Here is a 22,402-nt window from a genome sequence, read left to right as displayed (position 1 = left end):
TTTTGTAATTTTGTGATGTGACCTGGGCATGTGGATTTCCTTTGTTGGTTGTGTTTTGTATAGAGATTCTTGCCTGACTATATTGATTAGAAGTATGGTTCTGGGCAGGGTGGCAGTGGCGCACGCCTTTAATCCCCGCACTCAGGAGGCAGAGCTAGGCAGATCTCTGTGAATTCAAGGCCAGCCTGGTCTATAGAGAGAGATCCAGGACAGGCACCAAAACTACACAAGAAACCCTGTCTTGAGGGTATATAGAGAGGAGTATGGTCATGGTTTTGTTGTTCCCCAAACTTGCTTAATTTCAGGTGAGGTAGGAGGAGTAAGCAAGTCACTTCTTTAGGTTGTTAGTATGGGTTATTGAGTGTAGAGATGGGCTAATTTCAATTCAGTGGTAACTAATGCAGCATGGGAATCTTTTTTCTTTTTCTTTTTTTTTTCTTTGCTGAGCTGAGGACCGAACCCAGGGCCTTGTGCTTGCTAGGCAAGGGCTCTACCACTGAACTAAATCCCCAACCCCGGGCATGGGAATCTTAGGGGTAATGTGCATTGCTTGGGTGAAGTCCAAGAAAGTCTTCTAGTTTGGCTCCCAGCTGGGAATGGATGTGGCTGTGCCACCAAAGGGGCTAAGCATACTCATTGAAAAGCAACAAACTGGGCTCCCAGCCAGGCCCGGGCTTGGGTGGCAAAGCACCACGGGTTGAAGACCTGAGTCAGACTCACCAAGAGAGCTCAGGATCTACTTTGTATCAGGATGGAGGAGACAATTCTAGAGGTAGCAGCTTAGGGTCCTTGACACTGGCCAAGATATCACGATGCTGCTGCTCTGGCCTGGGCCTGAAGGGGCAGACTCAGGGGAGGGTTCCAGGTCAGACTCAGCAGGAGAGTAAGCTAATGCCACTCCTGACTGAGCCTGGGCCACAGGGGCATTGTGGGATAAAGGAACTGAAGCAAACACACCAAGAGAGCTCATGGATATGGCTCAGCCTGGGCTGGAGAGGCAGCTCAGGGTCTTGGGTTAGATCAGGCAAGACAGTTCGAGAACGTGGCTCCCACCGGGGCCTGGGCCTAGAGGGGTAGCCTGGCTGGGTGGAGAAGTGTGAGCTTCTGGGTCAGAATCAGCTGGGGAGTGTGAAGAATTCTCTCTCGCTTGAGCCTGGGCCTCCTGGAAGGACATGAGGAGGAGGGAACCTACAGTGAGTTACCGAACAGCTCACAGATGCAGCACCTTCTGTGGTACCAGTGTGAAGTACCTGGTGGTAGGTACTTCTACAGGACCTTGAGGGGCAGCATGGGCAGGCAGTGCTGCTTAGGATCCAGAGTTGGATTATCAGGAAAATACAAGACTGAAGCTTGCTCCTGAGTCTGAGCATAGAGGGGCAGCCTCACTGGATGGCTGGAAGAGCCAGTGTGGGGATGGGGGGGGTAGGTCACTGGATGGTGGGGGGAGGAGGGTGTGAGGGTGGGGAGTAGGGCGAAGGTTAAGGATGTGGGGAGGGGTTCCTAGTGAGATTAGTTTCCCTTTCTTTTTTAAAAAAAAATATTGTTTGTTTTGTTGCTGTTGTTTTTTTTTTTTTTTTTTTTTTTTTCAAGACAGGGTTTCTCTGTGTAGTTTTAGGGCCTATCCTGGAACTCGCTCTGTAGACCAGGCTGGCCTCGAACTCACAGAGATTTGCCTGCCTCTGTATCATGAGTGCTGGGATCAAAGGCTTGTGCCTCCACCACCTGGCCTGGTTTGCTTTTAAATGAAGCATTTTTAGTTTGCCTTCCTCTTTATGTGCAACTCCAGGAATTCCAGCTCATACTTCAAACACACTAGCTACATACAGTGTTCTTTCATGTTTATTATTTCAGTATAGCCAAAATCCATAGTTGCTACTATTTTAGCAAAACACCGGAGACTGGTGTACAAGAACTTGGTCAATGCAGCTTTCCTAGAACTTGAAAATCTTCCTCGCCTCTTCGATTTGTTTGGCATCAAGGGGAGGCTTTCTCTGGCTGCCAGGCTGCAGGAACTTCTTCACATTGGGCAGGTTGCTGAGTCTGCTCTTCAGGGCCTGTAATCCAGAAAACACAGCCTGAGAGTCAGAACGGCTTATGTGGACAGTCAAAAAACTCTGTGCCCATCCCAGAACATGACCAACTGCATCCTTACAACAGCTCCAGTGTAGACATGAGAAGAATGACTAATTCATGAGCTAGAAACCATAGTTCAGAATAATGTTCCTTAATATCTCCTTTGACATCCAATTACCTTCTCCTCAGGTCCCTGACACACACTATAGATCTGGTTTTGTGGTGCAGAGCACAGAGCACTGTGTCTCTCAGGTGTGAAAGCAGAGACTACCAAAGAAAACTGAAGACATGAAAAACTGAGTTGGAAATGGAGCCAGAAAAGCTCAAAGTCTAACCAGGAGCAGCTCACAGCCAGTTTTCACACCTAGAGATAAGGATGGGGTCCCTGGGGGTGGAGGACAGCATGGTGGGGGCTGTGGAGAGGGAAGCACAGTGTTGAGAAGTCAGAGCTGAGGAAGGGGATTAGCATGACAGAGACCTGCTCAGACACTGAGTGTGCAAAGACAGGACACATGAGATGGAAGAAGGCCAGAAGCATCCTGCAAAAAACAGGGGTCCTGCATCTTTCTGATTACAAAAGGCAAAATATTCTTCTTGAGGTACCAGCCTCCAATCTCCATACACAAAAGATAATTTTCCTGCCTGAAACCAGGTTCTAGTAGCTCAGTTTGGAGGCCCGAGGATGGGCCCTCAGCAGCCCCCAGGCCACCATTCTCAGAGGCATGTGTGTGCGGCTGCCTCTCTGAGGTGATCTCACCTTCAGCAGGGGGAAAGGGGCCAGAAGGCTGGAGTCAAGCTCTTCAATATAGAGGAGAAGTTCCAGCAGGTGAATGTCCACCCTGGTCAGCCTGTTGCCAACAAGGTAGTCTTGTCCATGGCTCTTCAACACCTGAAGAATTAAAGGAGACAGATTATGAACATAGAGTTGGACTGGGACCACTAACTTTTCCCAAGTCTCCCAAGGAGACACTCTGCCTCTACTCAGCTTCAAGTAAAGAACGATTAAAAGGCTTGCACATTGTCCACGTATTCTGAGAAAAGAATTATAAATACCACTTTGTGGTAGTTTGAATGTTATTGGCCCCCCATAATCTTATAGGAAGTGACACTATTAGGAGGTATGACTTTGTTGGAGTGGGTATGGCCTTGTTGGAGTAAGTGTGCCACTGTAGGGGTGGGCTTTGAGGTTTCCTGTAGAGACTCACAGAGTTTTCCTAGTGAGAACTTACTCAGGGTCCATTAATCTTAGCTTGCTTTACCCAGAAGGGCTGCATAAGGGGATGATTTGACCACAGCTGTGGCTACCAGGTGTTTTGAGGAGTCTGCACTTGACTGTGCTGTATCACAGTAGTGAAGGGTAGATCTTTTGCCCTTCCCCTTGGCATTGTTATAAAAAGCCCCCCCCCCTTTTTTTTTTTTTTTGGTTTTTCGAGACAGAGTTTCTCAGTGTAGCTTTGCGCCTTTCCTGGAACTCACTTGGTAGCCCAGGCTGGCCTCGAACTCACAGAGATCCGCCGGCCTCCTCCTCCCGAGTGCTGGGATTAAAGGCGTGCGCCACCACCGCCCGGCTTAAAAAGCCCTTTTGAAGCCGGGCGGTGGTGGCGCACGCCTTTAATCCCAGCACTCGGGAGGCAGAGCCAGGCGGATCTCTGTGAGTTCGAGGCCAGCCTGGTCTCCAAAGCGAGTTCCAGGAAAGGCGCAAAGCTACACAGAGAAACCCTGTCTCGAAAAACCAAAAAAAAAAGCCCTTTTGAAGACACAGAAGTGTCCAGTAGATTTTGATCCAGGTCCTCTTGAAGCTATCCTGTGTTTCTGTCTGTCTCTTCTCCACTATCTTTCTATCTAAAAGTTTCTTATTCTTCTCTCCTCCTCATAGGAACCCTTTAAAAGGTGAGAGCTGGCCTCCCACAGATGGTGCCCTGAACAGGAACTTAGATCCAAGGATCCCCACAGTTTCCTATGCTTAGGATACCATTCAGTGAGTCTGTTGACTTCCTGTTGCCAGCAAGCCAAGATGTAGCCAGCACCACATCTGTCTGCATGCCTCCATGCTCCCCACCATGATGATGATATTCTGAATCTCTGAAACTGTAAGTGAGCCAATCCCAATTGAATGTTTTCTTTATAAGAGTTGCCATGGTCATGGTGTCTCTTCACAACATTAGAAACCCAGACTAAGACTGAATTGTTACCAGGAGTTGGGAATTGCTGTGATAGGCCTGACCATGTGTTTGCTTGGAGGAATTTGGACTTTGGTACTTTGGGTTAGAAAAGCAGTGGGATGCTTTAAGCACTGCTTAACGGGCCATACTAGTAGGAGCCTGGAAGACAGAGGTGCTGACAGTTATTTGAACTGTTGGGGGCTTGCTCAAGAGGTTTCAGAGGACAAGAATTTTAGTATGTCACCTAGAGATCGTTCTTGTGACAGTTTGGTAAAGAAAGTGGCTGCCTTTTGCCCAGGTCTGAAGAGCCTGCCTGAGGCTAAAGTGAAGTTTTGGATTAATTCTGTTGGCAGAAGAAATCTCAAAACAGCCTAGTCTATACTTTGTTGTGTGGATATTGGTGCTAACTCTAATGTAGATTTATAATGAAAAGGAGCAAGCTGAGAAGGGTAAATTACAAAATGTAAATTTGAGAAGATAAAGAGCACCAGGAAGTGGAATGGAGCTGAGTCCTGTGTTCAAGGAGATGAACAGATTAAGAAATGGAATAAGGGACTGGTGACCTCAGGGCAAGATCCCACCCAGCTAAGTTTCCAATTTGAGACAAGAAAGTAAAGAAAAGCTTAGAGCTGGGTGTAGTGGTGCCTGACTTTAATCCCAGCACTGGGAGGTAGAGGCTGGTGGATCTCTGAGTTTGAGGCCAACCTGGTCTACAGAGCAAGTTTCAGGATAGCCAAGGAGAGAAAACTGGTAAAGATATAATTGAATGAGGGGGCCATGTTCCAGGCCCAGCAAGCAGCAGAACTTGGCAGCTTCAGCCACTTGATTCTGGCTTTAGAGTTAAGGATAGAAGAAACAAGTTGTGGAATTTTCCTGCACACCGAAAGAAAGACACTGAGGCCAGGCATGTGTCAAGGGTGTCCCTGAATGGAGGACTAGCAGAGAGACCATTATGTGAAGCTGTGAAGTTGAAGCCTGGAATGCTTTGGGAACCCAAGATGTTGGAAATGCCAGAGTCATGAGACACCTGCCAAGGAGAGCTGCTAATAGGGAGTGGAACCAGCCCAAGAGAAAGAATGTGCTGCAGTGAACAAAGCTGAACAAAACTGGAGTGTTTCAACATCAGACATGAAGATGCAGAATTCGGTGTTTGACCAGCTGGCTTTCTGTCTTGCTTTGGTCCAGTATTTCCTCACTATGTTCCCTTCTTTACATTTTGGAATGGCAATGTATATCCTGTGCCATTATATGTTGGAAGTATGTGATCTGTTTTTTTTTTTATTTTATAAGGGATTACAATTAAAGGATTGAATGAATCTCAGAAGAGAGTTTGAACTTTTGAATTTTAAACATTGTTGAGACTGTGATAGACTATGGGGACTTTTGAAGTTGGCCTAAATGTATTTTGCATTATGATATTGTTACAAGCTAATGGGGGCCAGGGAGTGGAATGTGGTAGTTTGAATGTACTTGGCCTCCATAATCTAATAGGGAGTGACACTATTAGGAGTTATGGCTTTGTTGGAGTGGGTATGGCCTTTTTGGAGGAAGTGTGTTACTGTGGGGGTGGACTTTGAGGTTTCCTATGCTCAGGACACCACTCAGTGAGTCAGTTGACTTCGTGTTGCCTACCAGCCAAGATGTAGCCAGTACTACATCTGCCTGCACACTGCCATGCTCCCGACCGTAATGATAACGGACTGAACCTCTGAAACTGTAGTGAGCCACCATTATTAAATGTTTTCTTTATAAGAGTTGCCGTGGTCAAGGCGTCTCCTCATGGCAATGAAAACACTAAGACACACATTCAAACCAAAAATAAACCTCAAGTGTTCTCCAGTACATACCTCATTGTATATAAGGAGCTCAAGGTTCTCAAGCAGACAAAATTTAGGCTGCAATGGCTAGATATATGTCCTATGAGACAGGCTCTTAACTGCCAGCACCACAGGCTACAGGGGACTGTGTGAGGACATGATGACTCCTAAAACCCTAGGCTTCCATAGAGCAGAGACAGCAGTGAGTGAACTTTCAGTGGATGAATGAGAAATAAAGTTATGCTTTATAACATAGGTTTTACAGTCAGGTGATGTTGGAAGATAATCCAGGATTGTTTTGGATTGTTCTTTCATGTCCCTTCCAGGTATAGTGCATAGGGGTCAGATTACTTCAGATTATTCATTACAACAGGATATTGTTAATTGTTTATATATCTCTATGGAAAAACATGTTTTTTGACACTTTTGGCTTGACCACCACATGTAACTTGCTCTTGTGCCTGTATACTATTTATTCATGTGACTTCTCCTAACTCTTTGAGCAAAAATGGTCTGATGTGTGAATAAAGTTGGCTATTGCATGAGACTTTAGTTTGCCCCCAATCTCCTGGAGCTCCACAGCCTCTAAATAGTAAACAAGTTCTTTCAGGAATGTGTAGGATGCCCTTATCCTCTAGGATCATAGCTCTGTTCTTATCTTTTACTTGACAGAAGATCAAAGTGTTCTTGATCTTCCTCCAAAGAGAAGCCCTGACTAAGAGGCACTCCATGTCACTGACACGCCTTCATTTGCTGAGTGTGCATGGCTCTCCTCCCAAGCCCTGCATCTGTGACCCCAATTACGGCAGGTCAGTTCTCCTTAACATCTCTTCATCATCTTCCTCCTCTCCACCCTCCATCCCTGTCCTTGTTCAGGTACTTCTCCTCTGTCTTTAAAGCACTATCATATTCTCCCGACAGCCAGTCACTCTCTGGCCTCCGTGTGTGAATATTTCCCCATCTGTGTTTTTCTTAGTTTCCTCTGGCATTGAAGCCCATTGTGTTCTGCAGGATCTGGGTCCATCTCTGGTGTGGCTCAGCCTTCCACAGATCAAGTTCTGGTTGTGGCCATGAACCCTGTTGCATACTGACCCCTAGATTGGGATGACCATGCAGGGCTCCTTCACAGCCATTTTCCACAGTGCCCTGTGGGGCAGGGGGCTGCACAGAGAGGCTCATGGAAGGTCAGTACTGCAGCAACCTTTCTCTCCCAGACTCCACCTTTCTCTTGTCCTTGGAATTCAGTGTCCCCTGACTTCAAAGAGCCTACTTACTTTTTCAAAGGCAGGCAAGTACCGGTTTTTGGTCCTGTCTTTTATCAAAGAAATCTTGGCTTCTTTTTGATCTGGAGGACATATAACCAGTTGCCTGATCATTTCAGTCAGATCTACAATACCCTCTGTATACATGTCAATCCTGAAAGACAAAATTATCCAAATGGTCAGGGTTCTCAAAGGTTCCCTATTTTACATTTTAATCTAAAAATCTGAGAAATTTATACTGACAGGTGATTGCAAAGAACTTTCTCCCTAGAACATTCTGTCAGTCCAGATACACTTACAGATTTTTTTTTTTGAGACAAGGCTTTTCTGTGTATCTCTGGACGATCTGGAACTCACTCTGTAGATCAGGCTGGCCTTGAACTCACAGAGATCTGCCTGTCTCTGTCTCCCAAATTCTGGGATTAAAGGTGTGTGCAACCACTAAAGGGCTGAAATGTTTTTATTTATGCTCTAACACGTTACATTGCTATCACAGTTTCCCTTCCCTCCGCTCCTCCCAGTATTTTAGAAATTTTGTTACCCACTCATAACTTATCCCAATCTCAAAGTGCATCACTGGCCCATCTAGAGATTCAGTTGTTATAAGTTGCTAGCATTCCGGAAGATAACCATCAACTCTACAGCAGTCTCTCTCTCTCTCTCTCTCTCTCTCTCTCTCTCTCTCTCTCTCTCTCTCTCTCTCTCTCTCTCTCTGTCTCTCTCTCTGTCTCTCTCTCTGTCTCTCTCTGTCACTCTTCCTCTCTCTCCCTCTTTCTCTCTCTGTCTCTTTCTGTCCCTCTCTCTGACATACATTTTTCTTAACAACCATGCTGAGATTCTTAGAGCTAACAAGCTGCCTCCCATGTAATCCGAACATAGAGCCCTGGTTGAGCTGCCAGATGTGTCTCTGCACATCTGTCATTCTGCTGCATGGTCCAGAGTCATTCTTGGTCAGTGTTAGAAGTTCTCCACTTATTTCTCATGAAGCACATCTGTATGCCTTCCACACACTGCTGCTGGATTCTGGCCTTGTTATTATTCATCAAGACTCGTCATTTCTTTGTTCATTTAACCCACAGCACAGTACAGGACACATGTGTTCCCTTATTTCAAACTGTACTTTGTATGACTCTTTTTGGAACAGAGCTTCATTGTCACATTGTCACACACCGTCATTACCATACACTTAAAATGTAGCATTCTGTTTAAGTACTTTTGTAGAATTCTGAAAACAACATTCTCCAAATTTAGAAGATTTTGGTCACCCCTCATTCCGAATCCCGCCCCTGTGGCAGCTGACCCATTTCCTTTCTTATCCACGGGGAGGACAGGAACGTTTCCTTTAGAATGAACTGTGGAGCATGTGCCCTGTTGTCTGCTTACTTCACATAATGCAGTGTCCCCACTTGACCTTTGTCTGCTCCCCTCAGCACTTCAGATATTTTCATGGCTAAAATTATAAGTTGTGCTCCTCTTTCCTCTATTACTGAATATCTCTGGTAGTTCCACCATGAGAAAATTATGAACAATGCTGCTAGGAGTATTTCTATACAAGCACTATTAAAGCCGAGTCTCTCTTTCCAAGGACATATGTTTCCCACACTAGTGTTGCTGGCTAGCACCAAATTTAGCTTTTGAGCAGCTACAATACTCATGCACAGTGGTTTATGAATGAAGGATTTTGTCAAGCAGAATGGGTTCCAGCATGGGTGGTACAGTCAGCCTGGCTGCTTTAGTTCTGAATTAAATGCTCTAGGTAATCTTGGTCCTTGGGAACCGGTCTATCTAGCCTCATTGAGTTGACCAGGCCATAGAACTTGCTGACAATTCAGGTCTTGCTCTGCACTATTCCTACTCCTGGGATGTGGGAAGCAGCTCCTTCCCCCTTCCCTCCCTAGGACTCCACCTCTAGCCTCAAGCCCTGTGTCCTTTGTCCTAAGCTGTTGGCTGAGGTCCAGTCACTGAAGCCTTGAGCACCTGGAGTCCTGATTCCACCATGCTCAGGGCCCTTGGAACATCATGTTTGTAACTCTGTCCCCATGCTGTGCTGGCAACATCATCCTCTGCTGCAGTCACACTCAGCTGAACCCATCCCAGCAGCTCCTCCCTCTCCTCCATGGACTCTTCCTACTTAGTCTAAGTGTTCATATCCATCACCAGCCTGCTCCTAGACTCAAAGCCTGCCACTCTCTTGCTCTCTGATGGAGACACCAATTCCTTCCTTCGTTTTCCTTGGAGTGATAACAGGAAATGTACCGTACAGGGCTCTCTCCTTTGCGTCCTTGCCGTAGAGGTCGTATTTGGTGGCGATGTAATTGAGAATGGCTCTGGTCTGCACCAGCATCATCCCGTCAATCTCCACCAGGGGCACTTGCTCAAACATCAGTTTCCCATCTTTGAAAGAAGAAAGGAAAAAGGTCTGTGAAGTGTGCAAGTCTCACCCTCAGGAACAGAAAAGTTGTATTGAAATGTCTGATCATGCAAAGGAAAGATAGCAGAATGGCAGCCAATCTTTCAAGTGGATCCCCATGTACTTTTAGCTCCTGCTTCCTCTTTGTCTCATGATCTTCTGTTGGCTTTTGAGCTTCTCTCATTCACTGTTATTTCCTATCCAGATACATATCATATCTCTCATGCATGTTTTTATGTTCAATTCTTGTCCCTGGATACATTTGGAAGGCGAAAATGGACAGCAGAGCAGCCACCATGCAAACAGAAATAAGTCCTTTGCCTAGCAGGAGTTTAAAATCTAATCATGTTCATGACATTATGGTGTTGTGTGACAGCTTCCTATGTAGTGAGTCACCATGAGCTTTCCAGTCTTTATTTGTGAGGTGATAGTAACTCATTACTAGTTATAATAAAAATTCTCAAGAAAAATCAACCCATCTGTTCTCCATCCATGCTTTAATTAACGATCATGTGTTGTTGGTTATTTTTTGCTGTTTTGGGGGCCCACCACCTAGCTCCCAAATAAATCAAACATGGAGGCTTATTCTTAATCATAAATACCAGCCTTAGCTTGGCTTGTTTCTTGCCAGCTTTCCTTAACTTATATTATTCCATCTACCTTTGCCTCTGAGTTTTTCCCGTTCTTTTACTTCTGTAAATCTTACTCTTAGTCCACGGCTGGCTGTGTAGTTGGGTGACTGGAGTCCTCCTACCTCCCTGGCTCCTCCTTCTTCCTCCCAGATTTCTCCTATATATTCTCTCTACCTGCCAGCACTGCCTTACTTCTCTCTCCGGCCTCACTATTGGCTGTTCAGCTCTTTATTAGACCATCAGGTGTTTTAGACAGGTGCAGGAACACAGCTTCACAGAGTTAAACAAATGCAACATAAACAAAAGTAACAAACGTCAAAATAATATTCTACTACAGTCATGTGTTTGTGTGGTTGTAGGGCAGTGTATGTGAAACATTGACTGAAAAAGTGAGTCAAGCCTGAGATTGTTCACTCTGGTATAGAAATAATAGAGAACAATAACAAGCCACTTGACAAATTTTTGGAGAAACCAACTTCTCCGCTCTTATCATTGTTTCCATTTTCAGAGCACTCAAGGAAACCCACCACCTACATCATATCACTCTGCCATTCTTGACTATTCCCACCCACCACCCACCAGCATCACCTTCTGGTAAACCTTCTACTAGGCACCTCATTGAGGACATATGAATACTTGGTGTTACCTTTTCTTAACTTTTCCAAGTCTTCTGGACGTTCTATAAACTTCTCTTCAAACTGAAGACAGAAAAAGTAAATAATTTTCATTAGCTCATTCTGTATTGTTGTAGACTTTTGAACTTGAGTGGTCTGTGTCTAGTAGTATATCTGCAATAGACCTGAAGGGGTCTGATCATGGCCACTTGATAATTCAGATTAGATCCATCAACAAAAGGGTGTTGACCATAACAAAGCTGCTCATTCTTGTAGTGTTCCTCCTCCCTGACCCCACTATGTCCATGCTTAAGTCCTAAGAAGAGAGTGATCTCATGGGAAGACCAGCACTGGGAAATGGACTGTTGAGGTTTTGAACTCTCAGCAAAGCCTGTTAACTTCAGCAAGAACAGAACAGAACTTTCTGTGTCTCCATCATGGCACATGGTGTGGGCCTGTCATCATCTACATTTCTGATTTTCAAGATTTATTTTATTATTTCATGATACTTTATTAAGAAGAGGCCTATTTCGGCACTTCTCAACTGTAAACAATGAGGATGTAACTCATTATGGAAACATGTCAGGGATCATAGTAGACTATTTCTTACATTGTCCTTTATATAATTGGTGATTATTAATTAAGCAAAATATAATCCTTACTAAAGAACGATTTTTATATTCCCCCCTTCTCTTTATTTGTCTGTGCCTTTGTCTTTGGATTCTCTTTAAGCAGTTCTGCCTGGATGGCCACAGCAGCCAGTGTTCCATCACATTCTTTTCATCTTTGCCATCTTTTGATCTCTGTATATTGTGCTTCTGCATTTGCTGGCTCCATTTCAAGATCCTCCAAACAGCTGTCCATTGTTCTCTGCCAATTTGGCATCTTCTATTTATAAGCACCAGTACTGAGTACAGCTTAAGGTTATAGTTTGTGTTCTGAATATATCTCCTTTCTCAATAACAGCCTCTGAAGTGTTCACATAGCTTAAAAATCTTTGCATATTTTAATAGTCTTCTTTCTGTTCTGAGACTTGAAAACTATATTTCCAATGTTAAGTCTTCAGTTATTACAAAAATTTTATCTAGATATTTTAAATTTTTTTATTTATATTATGTGCATGAGTGTTTGCCTACATGTGTGTCTGTACATCACACACATGCCTCATGCCCTCAGATGCCAGAAGATAGTGGATCCTCTGGACCTAGAGTTATAGATAGTTGTTAGACACTATGTATATGCTGGGAATTGAACTTGGATCCTCTGGAAGATCAGCCAGTGCTCCAAACCTCTTAGGCCATTCTTCCTCCTATTAATCTATATCTTTCAATTTCCTGTCTGGGGCTGGAGAAAATGGTTCAAGGACTAAGAGTACTGACTGCTCTTCCAGATGACCTGTGTTCGATTCCAGCACCCACATTTGGTGCGTTGCAACTGCCTGAAACTCCAGGTCCAGGAGATCCAGTGCTCTCTTTTGTCCTCCTTGGGCTCTGCACACATGGGGCCCGACACATCCATTCAGAAAAAAGTCACATACACAGAAAATACAAAAATTTAAATTCAATTCATATATACATTGTTAGTCACATCTGAATGATGTCACCATCTCTGGGGAACAACCTGTCAGTCACCCTTCATTCAGTTCTCCATGTCCTGCAAAAACACGCAATCGGCACGTCTTATACCTTCCACTTCCACATTTCCACGCATCCTTGCCATACACAGTCCTTTAATTGTCTGATCAAATACCATGTTTCCCACCCAAAGGAAGGTTAAACACTGTTGTGATCAAGAACTGAAAACTTGGTTGTATTGACACTTGAATTTGCCGTGCTTGAAAATCCCACTCGATCATGCTAATAATGAAAATTTTCGTCTTTAAAATTTTAATATAAATACTTGCTAAACCTTTCCCATTCTGATCTGAGAAGTCTCGGTCCTGAATTCTCTCTCTCCCTCTCTCCCTCCCTCCCCCTCCCTCCCTCCCTTCTTTTTTTCTTTCTTTTTCTAAGACAGGGTTTCTCTGTGTAGCTCTGGAGCCTGTCCTGAAACTCACTCTATAGACCAGGCTGGCCTCGAACTCACAGAGATCTGTCTGCCTCTGCCTCCCGAGGCCTTGGATTAAAGGCTTGCACTACCACTACCCAGCATAAATTTCTTAATAATGCAATTGAAAGGACACCCTTTAAAATTGAGAGATTTCCCCATTGTGGATCAGGTGACTTTTCATCCCATATGCAAAGCAGGAACATTCTCTGCAGTGTGGGGAACGATATCTACAACAAATTCTAAAATCGTTCGATGAGTCCATCCCCTTTGATGTCCACTTTCAAAATAGACCTGCAGGTTCAGGGCCTTAAAAGGCTTTAGTGAGGGACAGGTAGACAGCCTGGTGTGAACTAGAAGTATTTTTCCCAGCGACACCTCTAGAGGGCAGCATAAAAGCCTCCAGGATTTTCTGTTCAAAAAATTGGAAAAAAAAAAAAAAAGTTGCAGAAATGCAGAATGTTGCTTCCACACCTCATGTGGGCCACTCACCACTTACTTGAAAGCTCACAGACCTGGGGCCACCTGAGGGTGGGACCTCCATCTTACTCCCCGTGTATGTACTCCCGACCAGCCCTGTGCCTGGCATTTGATAAGAGTCCCTGCAAACTGATTACTGAGTACTGCTTTGCACAACCCATGTGTCAGGCCTTCCATTTGTGGTGAATAATTTAAAGTTAACTCTACTAACTATTTAGTATGATTTACTCTTTTAATGTTTTTTAATATTATATTCAGAAGGTGTGTGTGTGTGTGTGTGTGTGTGTGTGTGTGTGTGTGTGTGCGTGTATGTGTATGTGTGTGTGTGTGCCTATATGTGTGTGCAAGTGCCCATGGAGACCAGAGGCCCAGGAACCCTCTGAGGCCAGGGTAACAGGTGATTGTGAGCAGCCCGTGTGGGTCCTCTGCAAGAACAGTATTGGATTTTGACCACTGAGCTGTCACTTCAGTCTCCTGTCCCCTCTAAACCATTTTTATCATGGAAATTCCTGGGTCTGTGCTGTAAAACTGCACACAAGTTGCAAAGAGCCTCCATCCATCAATCGCCAGCTCCAACAACCACCAGCTAAAGTCCACCCTGTTCCCCTCTGTGCCCATCTTCTCTGCGACTCTGACCTTAATGTCAGCGCTGAGGTGTCACACGTCCCTATCACAAACACTTCACCGTGAATCTCCAAATATAAGTACTCTCTTTAAAAGAACAGCGCCACACCTAAAATCACAGCATCATACCATAATCTACAATAATCAATTATAATTATTTAATTGTGGTGATATTGTGTTCCCCAATATATTGTGCACCCTAATAAACTTATCTGGGGTCAGAGAACAGAACAGCCACTAGATATAGAGGCCAGAAAATGGTTGCACACACCTTTAATCCTAGCATTCCAGAGGCAGAGATCTGTCTGATTCTCTGAGAGTTCAAAGCCACACTGGAAACAGCCAGGCATGGCGACACAAGCCTTTAATCCCAGAAAGTGATGGCAGGAAGCAGAAAGGTATATAAGGTGTGAGGACCAGGAACTAGAGCCTGGTTAAGCTTTTAGACTTTTGAGCAGCAGTTCAGCTGAGATCCCTTTGGATGAGGACTCTGAGGCTTCCAGTTTGAGAAAATGAGATCAGCTGAGGAATTGGCGAGGTGAGGTTATCTCTGGGTGGTTCTGTTTATTTGATCTTTCAGCGTTCACCCCAATACCTGGCTCTGGGTTTGTTTTTAATGACAAGACCTTTTAAGATTCATGGTACATTTAATAATCAACATTTGAGTTTCTATTTCTGTATGTCTCATTATGTAACTTGATTCAACTCTAATAGCTAATTAACCAAATAAGTATTTGAATTTTTTTCTTCTGAAAGCATCCTTTAATGTGAATGTGGTTTTTGATAGAGTATAGTAAAATTTTCATTTGTTCGAATCCTTAACACATAAAGATTACCATTTAACTCGAAACTGTGTGCCATGTTCCTGGTGTGAAGCCTCTCAGCTTACGGAAGTATTTTAAACTTATCTTAGGTCCGGTTCCAGAAGCACAATGCACAACCTACCTCCACCCCTGCTGCAGCCAGCAGCCACCTGATGCATTCCATTCGGCCCCGGGCATTGAAGTAATGAAGCACGGGCTTCCCGGCCATGGCAGCAACTGTGGTTTCACTAACTGTGAAGGAAAAGCAAAAAGGTCAATCCTAGGGAGACTGTGCTTTGGGATGTGTTTAATAACACAACACGAGAGGAGGGAAGTGTGCCTTCTTCATGCGCAGCTTCCAGGGGGCCCAGGAAGCTAGCTCGCTCTCTCTCTCTCTCTCTCTCTCTCTCTCTCTCTCTCTCTCTCTCTCTCTCTCTCTTGTTTTTTTGAGACAGAGTTTCTGTGTGTAACAACCATAGCTGCCCTGGAATTCACTTTGTAGACCAGACTGGCCTTGACTCCACAAATTTCCACCTTCCTTTGCCTCTCATGTGCTGGGATTCAAGGCATGAGCCCCAGGAAGGTCTTCTTGTCTTAATTTCTCACCCATTGGTGACCATGAATGAGCAAATGCACCAAACCAGTCACAGCTGGCCATGTGCCTTCTCTTTGAGGACATAAACGGAGTAGCCCAGATCCTAGAGTGATGAAGGACTGGAAGCCTGTTGACCTTGAACAGCAGAGCCATCACAGAGGAGATGAGACAAAATCCCTCCCCAGTCCTTTGGCTCCTGGGCTGCTCAGTTCAGAAGATGTGGATGGCTTTGTGTCATGCTGGCTGTTCCAAACCCTATTTCCCCCAGGAGAAGGGCTTGTCTCTGGGTTACAGTTCTGTTTCCACTGAACATTGGATCCTGTTCTATGTTCATGCATTAACACCATGTAATGGGCAGTTGGTCGTTGGAACTTTACTTCATCTCCACAAAGTTATTGGTGAGGAGCTGTCCCTGTCACATGTTTGCAGGAGAGAGGATGTCCATACAGTTCCATGATGAGGAGACCCTGGAGAGTGCAGCTCAGTTCCTGCACAGTGAGCAGGTGTGTGTGTGTGTGTGTGTGTGTGTGTGTGTGTAAGTGCACATGAGTGCAGTGCCTACAAAGGCCAGAGAGGTCCTCAAATTCTCTAGAGCTGGACTAGCCCTGCTCTGAGCAGCCCAGTGTGGGTGCTGGGAATTGAACTCTTGTCCTTTGGAAGAGCAATGTGTGCTCTTAACCACTGAACCATTGCTCCAGCTCCCTATGGTGTTTCTTGTGTGGAAATGTAAGTACTTGGGAGGAAGACTTTAAAGTTAGTTACATTATGTGCATCTGCACATGACTGTGCACTCTGGACTGACATAAAATGTAAGAATTGGGTGTTCCTGGGACTAGCTGCAGAAGCCTGGCAGTTCTCAGTTGCTGCTTCAAGGCTCTTCTATACTGTCGATTTGGACCAGTGATTCTTTGGTTCTGTGAAACTATCCCAGGCAATGTAGTTTACTAACTAAGTAACCTCCAAGAGACTTTATGTCTCTTCTACCCCAGTCAACACAACTCAAAACACCTCTAAAGCTTGCTGAATGTCCTTTAGGGGGCACATTCCGCTCTGATGTGAACAACTGTTCTAGTTCTTACTCCTGGGGACAATAGCATAGAAAACAGTAACCTCACACAATCACCAGGCAAGTTCAGCAGCGGAGTCGGGGAGGACATATCAGGGGTGTGGGTGTAAAACTTACAGGATTCACTAAACAGCCAGGAGGAGTTCAGTCACTCAGACGTAGAGGGGGACAGTTTCAGTTCTGTTAACAGAGGGTTGTTTTTTATCCTTTACTTGTTGGTTGGTGTGTCTGTGTTTGTATGTGTGCACATGCGGCCCTCTGAGTACACAGAGAGGTCAGAGAGCAACCTGGAGGCAGTTCTCTCTTGTCACCACGTTCCAGGTTTGCCTCAGTCCATCAGCCTTGGTGGCAGCACCTTGCCTTGAGCTCTCTCTCTGGCCTTTATTATCACTTGGTTTCAAGAGTTGTAACATACAATATCTCTTGGTCACAACATTTAGCATTTGTAGGCAAAGAGAATCTAAACTGTTCAAGATGCACAGACAAGAAGGGGGCAGGAGGAAAAGTCCTCTGGAACCTCCAAGTGCCATGTGTGAGTCCCCTTCAGCTCCCGACCTCTAGGTAGGAAATAACTAATGTTCTCTGTGTGGGCTGCGGCTTGTGGTGGTCTCAGCCCCAGTGCTCTCCCCTCTCACTGTATTCCTGTGTGAAAGCTGTGTGACTGGAATCTTCAGACAGAAAACAGTTCACATGTGCACAATAACCCATGTCCTTTTCCTTTCTCCAATGCCTTCTTCCTGGTTTATATACAAGTGTATTTCTATTTTTAAGGAGTGTGATGGAAGCTTCATGATCACCTGCAGTGAGCAGTTCCCAAGACCAAAGGACAATATGGTTGGAAGGTACTCATTTGGGCTTTGGTCTACATGGGCTGAAATCGTGTCTGGACCCCAGACTTAGGGAGCCAGCCCTAACAGAACAGTAGGCTCTGCATACTACTGCTCCTGAGAATTCAACCCAAGCACCATCATTCCCTCAGCCAGTTTAGGCCAAGGCTAGGGTGAGAAGCCTTCCAGCCTGAGAAGAAAGCTCCTGGCTGTTCTGCCCAGGTGGCCTCTGTCTGCAGGGTCAGCATCCCCCAGCCTCAGCCCTCAGATGTCTGCCTCCATCAGGCTACAGCTGCTCCTCATGGGCACCTGAGAGCTGTCTGCAGCACATTATAAAGCTCTGGTCAGTTTTGTCTTTTCTTTTTGTTTCTCCATGAACTCTAGTTTGCCCTGGACAGCTTCAGTACTGGAGACCTCACAGGGACTCTGAGATTCTGAGACTTTCAAAGAAGACTTTCATCCTGTCTTCCCTGGGTTGCAGTTACTCCACAGCTTCACTGAGGCTATGGCCTTGCAGCCTTGTGGGGACTTGTACCTTATAAGTGACATCTCTGCTGGGCTGTGTGGCTCTCTCTTTAATCTCCCTGTTTTAGAGCTGCACAAGTTAAGGGTCCACTAGCCTTCTCCATATTCGTGATGAATGCTTTGAACCTTAGCATAGGATTGGCCACATAACTGCTTAGAGTCAGAGTCTGTATTTAACCTCGTTCTTCTACAGACTCATTTCTTCCTGCCATGTCTTCTTACAGGATTTTAAACTGTTTTCTTGTCTCCCATTCATTCCCTCCTACACACATCTGTGATGACAGAGGAAATAAGTAGACAGCCTTATCCCTGGTACATGATGGAAGACTCAGTCCACAGTCCTCAGATCTCCCAGGGAACAATAGTTTCTCAATCATTTCTTTTCCATTTGATTTCTTGGGCTTACCATTTAATAACAGAGGTTGTGTTTGGCAATTAAATATTAATTAGAAATAAAGTAACAAATCCTAAGTATGAAACCTGCTACTCTGCTGTTTAAACAGAATTATCAAAGCAATCAGAATCCACAACGACAGACAAATGTGATAGAAAACCCAATTGGGGAAGTGCTCACTCCTCACTCTTCTGAATGCCATCATTTAGAGTCCCTTGCAAATACATTAAACCCCACCCTTCGGCTCAGTGACTCTGAAGGAGGAGGAGGGAAGAGGGAACAGACAGAGAAGCAGAAGGAGAAAAAGGAGGAGTAGGAGACGAGGGAAGGAACAGAAGAAGAGAAGACTGAAAACCAGGATGAGGAAGGAGGGAGAAGGGGGAGGAGAGATGGAGGAGGGGAGGTATGGAGGGGGAATGACAGAAAGAGAGGAGGAAAAGAGAAGGAGAAATAATTCATAGGAACCAGCAATCAAACACAGGTAAAAATTAAAGGTAGTGAGAAGTGAATATGATCAAAGTATATAACATACATGAGTGGAAATTACATAATAAAACCAGCTGTTCTGTGCAATTAATGCATAATAAATATAGCACTGAAAAGCTGTTTTCCAGTGATGCAGAAATGAGAACATGTCACACAGGTTATAAAAGAAAGAACTGACCTAGTGAGAGTCCGGGCTTCCTCTCCACTCAGCGCCCCAACTGCAGCTCCAGATGAGTGTGGACGCTGCTTTAATAAGGTGACTATTCTAGCAAGGGGGTGGGGACCAGTAGGGAACAGCCACTCCCATGGACTCCCACAGAGTTCAAGATTCCAGAGTTTCATGATAGACTGGAAATGAACAAATCAGAGGCAGGGATTTATGAGTCCCCATGCCTCCCTGGAGATCTGGAGTCCTTCACTGCAGTTCCTACAGTCCTGTAAAGAGCCATAACACATGCTTTTATAAACAACTCTGTAGAAACTCAGCATCTCTCTCTGTCTCTGTCTGTCTGTCTGTCTGTCTGTCTCTCTTTCTCTCTCTCTCTCTCTCACACACACACACAAGGGGCGAGGGGTAGGAAGGAGAAGGAAAAACTGAATGAGAATCTTAAATACTATGACCTTCCTTAACTGAGCAAACCCACAGAACCCTCAACTATAATAATAAAATGTGGCTTTAATCTACAGACATTCTGGGATAGTTTGTTAATAGTCTTAAATTATAGAATTAATACATTGTCTCTAATTCAAGGCTAAGTGAAGTGGAGCTCATTTTGCCACCTGCTTATGGTATCCAATGAAGCATGCTAATATCCTGTAAAACCATGATAGTTGTCTCAACCTTTGTCCTCTTTTAATCAGGAGCTGAAGGGCAGAAAGGAATTTCACAATCCACACTTAACTTCACCTGGATGATCATTAACAGTCTGTCCCAGCATGCTCTGGGTCTCAGTGCATCTGTGCAACCCTGCAGTTACTACTGTGGAATATTGCCTTGTCACCATTACTAATGCCATTTCCAAGCTAGTGAGAATTGCTGTTACTTTGTGCCAAGTTCAGACTCACTCTTATCCACAAACAAGGACATCTACCACTGACTTTTGTACAGACTCACATGCTCATTTGATTTTGGTTATAATCATTAGTTCATAGGTCTTTATTAATTACCTGATGATATGGTTGGCTTCACAGATGAGTGTCACTCACCTATGTGCACACTGAAGGGGTTGGTTAAACTCTCCCACTTTAACCACTGAATTTAGGTTCCAGTTCTTTGAGAAGGGCAATCAGGTGTCTTGTCCAAAACAGGGCCATTTGTCTCCAAGGACCTTACATTCAGGGCTGAGGGAGAGAAAGAACACAGAGGGTCTAAGTCAGCGTCAGCATCAGCGTGTCTCAAGGACAAACCCAGCAGCCCCTTCTGAGTCATGTCCAAGCTTGTACAGATGTGTCCAAAATGGAAAGACTAATCCTCAGTCAATTAGAAATATCCTAATGTAAATGTTGCTTGCTTAACCAATTGTGTAGTTGACCCTGAAACTCCCCTTAGCTGTTCTTTAAAGGAGCCTACACATCCCTCTTGGGGTCATCGCCATCCTGTGCAGGTGAGCAAACCCACATGCAAGCTGGTAAATAAATGCTCTCTGTTCTTAAATACTATTTGATTCTGGGGTCTTCCTTTCAGCATTTCCTCAGACGCTACACACACACACCCTACTAGTGTCCAGGGCAGGGCTCTTTTATCTTGGTATGCACTGCTAATTTCTCTTCAATTACAGAATTTCCCTCCTCAAAGGGCTCTGCACTTCTCTAAAAACAGATGACAAATTGGCAGTGCTGCCTTTCAGGGTGATGCTCATGTGCACCAGCACAGGATCTCAAGTCCAGGCATCAGTCTCAGTTACAGGGATGAGTTTGAACACTGCTCATGAAGAGTCCCTGTCACAGGCTGAGAGCTTATGGCAGAGGAAGAAACAAACCCTGTGGGGAAGGCGAGTGTCCCAGGAGAGCAATGGGAAGACTTGGTAGAGAGAACTGAAAGATCTCAAGTGCACAGCAGGGGCTGAATCAGGAGTGCTGCTGAGGACTGCTGTTGTCTTAAAACTGAGTCTATTGTCCCAGCCCTGAAAGGAAGGAAGCCCTCAGCTGCCTGCCTGTCCTGCGCCATTTCCCTGGGCTCATGTTGAGTCCCTGTTCTTCTAGCTCCTGTACTTTCGTCTTTCTCTGCAGCCCAGACCCTGCACAAACCATTTCTTCAGCTGGGCCTACTCCCCTCCATTCTCTGGACATGCTGTGTTTCCTCCATCAGGGCCCTGTCCAGACAGTGTGAAGCCCTGAGCAAGGAGCTCTCCAGGACTTGGTTCCAAGTTCCCATGGCTGGCCAAGTGTGCAGCTCAGGGGCAGCCTTGAGGAGCATGTGACCAACTTTCCTTTAGTGTTTGGGATGTGTCAGCATGTGCAGGTTAAGAAGGACATTCTGGTGGCTCATCATGTGTCCACCACCAAACTAACAGATGTAAAATTCTTTGATGCAGATCCTGGACTTTATCTTCAATAAAAATGGAATGTGCCCTACAAATATGTTCTTAAAACAACTTGGACTCAAGAAGAGTTTACAGGGCGGGGAGCACAGCTGGGTGGTACAGTTTGTTTGCTCATGCTCCCAAGAGCCTGGGGTAAAGCCCAACATGGGAAAGAGAAGTGCAAAGGTAAGAACCCCCAAAATCTCTTCCCCGGCATGACAGTGAATGTGGACATCAACACCCCTTTGTGCCATCACACTGAGGCTGTTTCTCTTTGCCTCTCAAGAGTTTGTGTCTTTGAAGAGTGCTAGCCATGTCTTTTGGAGCCTGTCTTGGGTCTTGTGGAGAGTTGATCAATCTAAGGCTTTGTTTGTCCTTGCTCAGGAGTGAACTTGACAGGACCAGTCTGGGGATGAGCCTGGGCCTCGAAGGAGTTAAGTTTTTGGTTCCTGGGAACTTGGCTTTTCCTCCAGAAGAGACTGGAGTTATCAGTCCCAAGGCCGCTGTGCTCGCCCTCTGAAATGCTCTTGAGATACCCTGTGTTCCCTTTGGGCAACATTGCTTGATTAGCCTCCTGCTGACTCTGTCCATATGTGACAGTCTCTGCTGACTCTGTCTATATGTGACAGTCTCTGTGACTCTGTCCATATGTGACAGTCTCTGCTGACTTTATCCCATATGTGACAGTATCTGTGGCTCTGTCCATATGTGACAGTCTCTGATGACTTTGTCCCCATGTGACAGTCTTTGCTGACTTTGTCCCATTCCTCCCCTAACAATAGTATATAGGATGCTGTACTTTTTAACAAGCTTCCTTGGCATAGGACACAGCTTGTGTAAGACCTCTCATTCCAACCTTACCTGTCTCTTTACCTTCTGATCCCCTCATCCTCTCTCTCAAGGACCTGTCACTGAAGAATGACATACTGGCCCAGATCAGACTCACCTTGTTATTTTCTTTTTTTTTTTTTTTTTTTTGTTTTTTTGTTTTTGTTTTTGTTTGTTTGTTTTTTTTTTGAGACAGGGTTTCTCTGTGTAGCTTTGCACCTTTTCCTGGAACTCAC

At 45.0% G+C, this 22,402-nt stretch overlaps 1 protein-coding gene across 1 annotated transcript; it reads right to left on the bottom strand.

Annotated features, from left to right (window-relative positions):
- Window positions 1-1,821: 1,821 nt before the first annotated feature.
- Window positions 1,822-19,084, bottom strand: LOC128104492 (glutathione S-transferase A2). Its single transcript, XM_052729440.1, has 7 exons — window positions 18,995-19,084; window positions 15,066-15,175; window positions 11,003-11,054; window positions 9,576-9,708; window positions 7,327-7,468; window positions 2,831-2,962; window positions 1,822-2,054 (listed from the first exon to the last, which is right to left on the bottom strand). Exons 2-7 carry the CDS (start codon window positions 15,150-15,152, stop codon window positions 1,932-1,934), a joined length of 669 nt encoding a protein of 222 aa, XP_052585400.1. The 5' UTR covers window positions 15,153-15,175; window positions 18,995-19,084; the 3' UTR covers window positions 1,822-1,931.
- Window positions 19,085-22,402: the final 3,318 nt, after the last annotated feature.

Source organism: Peromyscus californicus, unplaced genomic scaffold, assembly GCF_007827085.1.
Source record: "Peromyscus californicus insignis strain IS unplaced genomic scaffold, ASM782708v3 Scaffold_11__1_contigs__length_118956290, whole genome shotgun sequence".
Classification (NCBI taxonomy): Eukaryota; Metazoa; Chordata; class Mammalia; order Rodentia; family Cricetidae; genus Peromyscus; species Peromyscus californicus.
The sequence above is the reverse complement of the archived record's forward strand: the minus strand, read 5'-3'. Positions and strand labels throughout refer to the sequence as shown.

Excerpts from the sequence above, each read along its gene's own strand:
- LOC128104492 (XM_052729440.1), bottom strand. The coding sequence starts at position 15,152 with ATGGCCGGGAAGCCCGTGCTTCATTACTTCAATGCCCGGGGCCGAATG. Across the intron at positions 11,055-15,065 it reads TGGCTGCAGCAGGGGTGGAG|TTTGAAGAGAAGTTTATAGA; the intron begins GTAGGTTGTGCA and ends TTCTGTCTTCAG. Across the intron at positions 9,709-11,002 it reads CTTGGAAAAGTTAAGAAAAG|ATGGGAAACTGATGTTTGAG; the intron begins GTAACACCAAGT and ends CTTCTTTCAAAG.